The 7,859-nt window shown below is 36.8% G+C and overlaps 1 protein-coding gene across 1 annotated transcript in view; it reads right to left on the bottom strand.

Annotated features, from left to right (window-relative positions):
- The window catches only part of RNF212 (ring finger protein 212), a 24,240-nt gene that overhangs the window by 8,600 nt on the left and 7,781 nt on the right, over window positions 1–7,859 (bottom strand). Inside the window, exons 4-5 of the mRNA XM_009272631.1 lie at window positions 5,212–5,268; window positions 2,040–2,098 (exon numbers count right to left, since the gene is read on the bottom strand). Coding sequence (XP_009270906.1) covers window positions 2,040–2,098; window positions 5,212–5,268 — 116 coding nt within the window. The remainder of the gene's footprint in view (window positions 1–2,039; window positions 2,099–5,211; window positions 5,269–7,859) is intronic.

Raw genomic sequence — 7,859 nt, 5'->3', positions numbered from 1 at the left:
TACTGAGCATGATGTCACATGGTATGGAATGTCCCTTTGGCCAGTTTGGCTGTGCCGCCTCCCAGCTTCTTGTGCACCTCCAGCCTTCTCAGTCGGTAGAGCATGGGAAGCTGAAAAGTCCTTGGCTAGTGTAAGCATTACCTAGCAACAACTAAAACATCGGTGCCTTATCAACTTTGTTCTCATCCTAAATCCAAAACACTGTACCAGCTACTAGAAAGGAAATTAACTCTATCCCTGCTGAAACCAGGACACACACATAGGAGGAATATGTCTACTGGGCATGTGAGGAGAAACCCTAGGTCACACTCTTGGTAGAACTCTGAAAAATCTGAAATTCAGCAAGAACTCTGTATTTGGTATAACCAAGATGCTATTTATTTGAAATACAGACAAGGAAGAAGAGGCAGTGGATACTATGATAATCCACCACATAGCTAGTTTCCTTTATACTGTTTTTCTTTCAGTTATATTACACCAAGGAGCATAAGAGAGCATAATACTGTATTATGTGCACGTCAGAGTCAAAAGCAAGCCTATACTGAAAAAACAGAAAAGGAATAAAGATCAACAAAATTTTGCAATTAAATTGCTGGCTTCATGAACTGGCTTATTAAGGAGATTTCACCGTCCTTGGTGCTGATGGTATTTGGTGATACCACATATACCACATACGGTATATCATACCATATATGATGGTATTCATAAAGTGACATTCATGACAGGCTTCTCAAGAAGATGGATCTATAGGGAGAAGTACATTGTAACTATACACTAAGTACTCTTAATACCCATGTTCACTATAAGGGAAAAGCAGACCAAGCCTGTTAGGTTTTTTCCCCAGTAGTTTTTGAAATCTTAGAAAATGGGAAGGATAAAATAGGGCATGGAAACAAATGGAAAATGTAATAATTTCACCATAAGTGGATCACAGTAGATCAGTCTGATATCTTTTTTGGTTTGTTTTCTGTTCTGGTAAGCAGATTTTTTTAAACAGTAGTAAGATAGTACAGTTTTCTGCGTTAATTCAATTTAAACTTTAGAGTGCTGTATAGGCCATGTGGACTTTAAAGCAGAGATAAGAACGATTAAATCAGGTAAGTATACCATAAATAATATTAAAAGGGAAACAACAACAAAAAAGGGTGAAGAGAGTGCAGAAATGTTATTAGTGATGATCCCTTCAGTTTAATCTTGCAACTGATCCTGTTTAATATATTCCCTAATGACTCAGGGATAGCCCACAGTTTGTGAAATCTGAAGACAGAAAGTTCTGAAGATAGAAAGTTACATCAATATTGAGGAGAACTACATAATGATTTAAAAAATGTGATCTTTTCAAACAAATAATTGAAATAAAATTTAATGAAATGAAAAGTAATAGCATAAAGTGCACTTAGGGATCAATAAGGACTTTGGCTTTAAGTTGGAAATAAATAAGATGAAAAGATTAAGGTGTATCAGTCAATGAGCAGGGTGATAAAGATGAGCTAACTCTTGGCTATCTCTTTGATGCATTTGTGAAAAAAGACTAATTTAAGATGAGTCAAGAACTTGATTTTTACTAGAAACAGAGAAGATGAGAATCACATTACAAAACTCTCGTAATTTTGCCAATGGGTTAGATACTAGGAAAGCCTGGTACTTTCCAGGCTGATGGTGGAAAGCCCATTGAAAAAACCACGAACTTGTTCATGTAAATGCAAATAAAAATTTTATAACTGAATAACTATATGATGTTCAATTCATCATAAAAAATAGACATTGCTAAAAATTCATTTTTAGAGTAACTACTGACTTGAATTTAAAAATAAAAGGATTCCTTCTTGACAGGCTTGATTAATGTGAAGAAAATTGACCTGATGACAGAAATCACTGTTCATTTATCTCTGTAAAAATATGCTGCTTCTATTTATACAACACAATATATGAGAAAGGCAAACAAAGCATGACTTTTTTGTTGTTTTATCAATTAAACTTACTGTTGTCTGATTACAAAGACTATTTCTCATTTACTTTTGCTGCATTAAACCTCTTACCATTGTATCTGATGCATCTGTTGTGTTACTTTCTTGAGAGATTCTTCCAACTTTACCATCTGTGAGATAATCATAGATTTAAACAAAATCTATCTGTGTGATATACAACTTCACTGTCATTTCAACTAGTATTCTAAAGTGTTGAAAGACTGTTTTCTATTGGTTTTAATCTTAGATATGATTGCTATTCCAGATTTATTAGGGCAAGACTATAGCTGTTACATGGATCCATTAAACAGTCAGTCTGAAAAAGATATGCTTCTTTTTGGCAGTTACAGACTTAGTTTCATTACCTTTTGTTAAGAAGTGTGCTGTAATATTGGATAAATGAATACTGAGAAAAGTGCTTAAAAATAATTTGCTTTTATTTTTCTTCTTCTTTTCTATATCTGATATAAAAGTTATGTTGCATTTAATATGGAATTATCTGGAAAAGGTACCAATAATTGTACAAAATACCAAATACCATGTTCCCATATTTCTCATTTCAGATTCAAAATTTATTCAGTTCCTTGCAGTATCTATTTGTACTAAACTTATGTGAAGAGTATTTCCTATTATGTTATAGGCATAACCAAAAATATCTCCATTAAAGAATGTTATGAGCTTGGAAAGTTGAAGAACATTAAGGTCAAGAACATTAGGTCAGCTCCCTAGTATGTGTATTTTTTACAGTCTTTCATTACAGGATCATACATTATATTTTATAGAGGATGTAAAAACTTACTCAATAGCCTCAATACTGCATCTTTATTTTATCCTTAATTTCCATTGTGTGACCTTAGTCCTTCATTACTTCACATTATTCATATTTTTATTTGAAGACAAATTATGAATTTTCTTGTTAATTTTTCATGCTTCTCCTCACAATATTATTTGAATTCTTTAATAACTTTACCTGATATACCTTTATAAAATCATACTGTTTGTGGGTGATACTATGCTCTTTTTGCAGATGTGAAACTCTGCAAAACAGATTAAAGACAAAATGTAATTTACATAAGATCTGATTTTTTGTATTCTTCGTTTTTCTTTTTCCTAATGAGAGCTAGGTTTGATTAAGAAAGTGACCAGTACAGATGTCAGGAACAATGTTCTTTACCCTGTCACTCTGTAGGACTGGATCATTTTAAGTCTAAAATGCCTTAAAGAAGGTGAATAACTATTTGGTTTTCAATATCTTTGGGTCCCAGCACAACACGGGGTCTAGCCTTGCCAGGAATATGGACATCAGGTGCCCACACCAAATGCCATCATCTGCACCCCACTATCTGTACAACTCTCAGAAACAGCAACAAAGAAGCTTTTATCAAGGTCATGAGAGCTGTTGATTGACAGTGACAAGGATGACAGACTAGAAACAAGGAAGGGGACCACAAACAAGATAGCCAATAATGAGAACCCCATTGTGAATTTCCTTATGCAGTACTCCGCCTTTCCCAAAGGCCAAGACCTGCAGAGTGGAGGGTGGCAGGAAGAAGCACTTGTGTCAAAGGGAAGATTTGTGCTTCCTCACCTCCCCAGGGGTCACTGCCATTTGCCAAACTGTTTATATTTAAACACGTACTTTTCCCACTCACCTTCATCTCAAAGCCCGTGGCAGGAAGACTCAGACGGAGATTATAACCCTGAGTGTGAGCATCTACTCCCACTCTCTTAACCTGTGTGCCTCTGCCTGCTGTGATCTAGCCTTCCCCAGCTCCTTCAGACTCCCTCCCAGTAGCCCTGAAAGAGGGAGCATTGCTAACTGAAACTCACAGGAAGGAGACAGGTATATCATTGCACAGGGAAACTCTTCTCTTCCTTGCTCACCTCAGCCTCACTGTCAAACCATTTCTCCACTGAAACAGCCTCACCAGTGCTAGCCATAGCTGCCCATAGGGTATTTAAGACAACCAGCCTCTTCTGACCCTGATCCAATGCAAGCAGTTTTAAAATACTAACAAATACATAGAATGGACAAAACAACAAAACCACCCAAAACAGTGTGCCATTGAAATAGCAACCAACTAAACCTTCAGCTGTTTCTGTACTGTCACCTAAACACGTTCCTTAGGTCAAGCAGTGTCCTTGAGTACTTCACAACGACTGTTAAATGAATATCTCAACAGTAAATAACTTAGAAACTTACCATCAAAAAGTATCAAAACTCAGCACAGATTAGTTGGAGATAACATTTCTACTTATGCAAAATTCTATATTAAGAGCTTTATTTTACTTTGCCTACAGGTTTCAGTTTTACCATCTGGAGTCAGTACAATAGATTAGAAGGGGGCATAAAACCAGGATTCCTCCATGGCCTGGCTTTGAAAGCAGAAGGACAGGACCTTGAAAGAACTACACGCTCCACAGTACACTAGGACTGATCCCAAAATGCAGTCATGGAAAACATGGGAGAATGGGCCATAAAACACTTCAGTTTCCAAGCTGTTCTATCATGAGAACCATATCAGATACTCTCCTCACACACGCAATGGCCAGTTGGCCAGCTATATGGGTTTGCCTCTGTCATTCCAGACATAGGGCATACATGGGTTGATTCACCAGTATTGCCAAGTAGCTTTAAGTAATATACTTGGCCATGTCCTTAGAAATGAATGAAACAGCCAACTATTTTATCAAATATTTAGAAGTAGCTGAGAAATGAAAAAGAAATCTTCTTTCCAACCTACAGAGGAAGAGGCATTGTCACAAATTCAGTACCTGTTCTCCACAGAATAATTAATTCTCTTCTTCTTCCTATTGAGCTATCCCTAACTCAGGGTATTAGCCATTAGTCTTGTTCTCCGTTGCTCAAACTTCTCATTTAGTTTGTCATCCCTAGTCGTCTTTTCCTCTAGGCTTATCATCTGAGTACCAATCTCTCCCCACCTCTTCCCTTTTCTCCTCCATGCAGTGAATTTGTTTCTTCTCTCCCCGTCCTTTGACTCTCCATTTAATCTCAGTCACCCCACAATAAAAATCTGGTTTATTAAATAATAGTCATCATATTTAATAAAGTTCTCACAGATTTTAAAGAATTAAAAACTGGTATTTATAATGACAGAAATGAGGCAATCCTGATAAATTATTCTAAGTATTCCAATAAAAAGTGAATATATTTTCTAAAAATAAACCAAAGTAACAAGGCAAACATAAGCAAAAAAAATAAGAAAAGCACGATTAGAGTTACCTTTTGTCTGTGGTATGCTAATAAATGTTTACGATGTTTTTCTTGAAATTCTGAAATCTAAAAATAAATACAGTTATATTAAGCTTCACCTAATTACATTTATGCAACCTCAGCAAAAAAGTGATGGAAAGGAACTGCTTAACAGTATTCACATTTTTATATATTTTAATAAGTATTTAACATATCTTCTTTAAATCCTCTCTTCCAAAATATTCCAAGTTATTATCACTGATAGCGAAAGTCTTATAAAGTTTATTTAATCTAGTATGACCTACCCTAGAGTTGGTAGATTTATTTCACTGAATTTGTATTTTAACACTATGTTGAATTACAACGTAAAGACATTGGAAAGCCAGTTTAGCTGTGGTGTTTCTTATTCATTAGTGCTAAGCAAACACATAAAATTAATGGCAACATAAAAGGTAATGTGTCTTACTGGCAATTATAACTTGCCTTGTAAAAATACACTTTTAATTAAAAAATAATTGTTAGACACTGTCTGGTGGTGCGTAAGCACTTCTTGTGTCCAAATGAGGATCATAAACCATGACAGGTTAAAAGTAAAAACATACAAGGTAGGCAAGACAAGAGCTTGAGGAACAAATTACAATAGGCAATAACTTACTAATAAATCTTTCTTCTCACGTGCACAAAAACTGCCAGAAAATGTGTAGGGATAGAGACAACCAAGAAGAAACACTCAGAGAAGATAAATCCATAGTGGAGTATGTAATTGAAATGGTTATTTTATTCACTGTAGAAGAGCCTGGGAGGTTCCCATTGGATACTCATCAAAGGATCAGAAGTGTCTTCAGAAGAACTGATGGAAGAAACAGCCACTCGGAAAGTAATGGCTCTGAGCTGCCTCCCACCACTCAGAAATGAGGTCTTGGGTCTATAAAGGAGAAATCTGTGAAAATGTCAATTCAGTGCTCAGTACCAGTCAAAAAAGTAAATCAGATCTTAGAAGCGGTTAAAAAAGGAGTATAATAAGGAACATCATTATTCCACTTCAAAAAACATGTTACTATACCCTGAGTCTGCTTAGCATATCAGAAACGATATAGTAGGTCTGGAAATAGTTCAGATTAATAATAAGTATGTAAGAGTTTCAGTAAAAGAATGACTGCATAGAGTATGAGTCTTCATGGCTGAAAAAAAGACAGTTGAAGAAGGGATGTGTTAGCAGTCTAAAACTAATGATTAGCACAGATGGAGCGCATGGGAATGGTTACTTTTTCCTCTAGAATGGGATTCAAGAGTATCAAATGAAACTAGCAGGTTAGAACCTGAAAAAGGAAGTCATCATCACACGGTGTATAACCTGTCAACTTCCTTTCCATAGTATGTGATAGATGCTCAATATTCAGAAAACGACTTGATAATTACATGGGGGAAAATATCCACCAAAAGCTTTTGAATGCAAAGGCACCAACCCCACCTTGAGAAATCCCTGCACCACAAGCTGTTGAAAGCTAGGAGGCTGTTCTGAAGACATATCACTGCATGGCAGCCTTGCTCTCATATGCTTTCCTAAGCACCTGCTGTTGTGACCGGACATTAGATTAGATAAACCTCTGCCCTAACAGAGCACAAGCTGCTCTTATGTCTTTTGATGCTGGTAGAAGTTCTGAACATGCCTTAATGCCTTAATTATACTTCAACATGTTTCCCATGGGTTATCTCAGGCTATAGAAAACCCACCTTAGTCTTTTGAGATCGTGTCCATTTTTTCCTTTCTTTGACACATTACAGAAGTTTGTATTCCCATGTGATTGGTGGGATAGCTGTCTGGATTTGTTCAGTTTACAGAATAGCTGCTGATCATCGTACATGCTGTTAAAAAGTGTGTATGGAAGGACGGAGGAAGGCTTCTTGTTTACTTTGTGTCACCTATGTATCTTAGGAGGAGGAGTGCTGAGGAAAGGGACCACGCTTAGCTTTGGAGAAGTTTGCGAAGCATGGAGTAGAGCAAATGTGAATCCATAATCACCATTAAAGAAAGCAGGTGATCTTCCCTGGGTTACTTTTCTGCTGGATCAGCAAGCTCACCACAAGACCAAACAAGTACCAGCCCAAGGAAGATGAGAATACACAATGAAGGTTGCAGGTGGGTTTAGGATGTACTACTACAGTTCAGTCTAGAGTGGCTGAAACTGCCACTGAAATGCTCAGTAAGAGGGACAAGGACAATGACAAGTCCCGAAACCAAGCTGAAGAAATACAGAAAATGAGGAGGCAATGGGAGTTTATATGTATTCATTTAACCCAGACAGCTACTAAAGTTCTGGACTGGAAACTAAGCCTGAAGGAAGGCATCCTGCCTGGAGTTTAGAGAAGGCAGGGAGGAAATTTACCTTGAAATAATTTATTGCATCTGTCTGCAAAAAGCAGACCTGTTTTGGTTTGGGGTTTTTTTTTAGGAATTAGATTGTTCTTATTCTTAATCATAGAGTCATAGAATCGTTTAGGTTGGAAAAGACCTCTAAGATCATCAAGTCCAACTGTTAACCTAGCACTGCCAACTCCACCACTAAACCATGTCCCCAAGCACCACATCTACACGTCTTTTAAATACCTCCAGGGATGCTGACTCAACCACTTCCCTGGGCAGCCTGTTCCAATGCTTGACAACCCTTTCAGTAAAG

This window comes from Aptenodytes forsteri, unplaced genomic scaffold, assembly GCF_000699145.1.
Source record: "Aptenodytes forsteri isolate BGI_AS27 unplaced genomic scaffold, ASM69914v1 Scaffold670, whole genome shotgun sequence".
Lineage (NCBI taxonomy): Eukaryota > Metazoa > Chordata > Aves > Sphenisciformes > Spheniscidae > Aptenodytes > Aptenodytes forsteri.
Note: the sequence above shows the minus strand (reverse complement) of the source record. Positions and strands in the feature narration are given on the sequence as shown.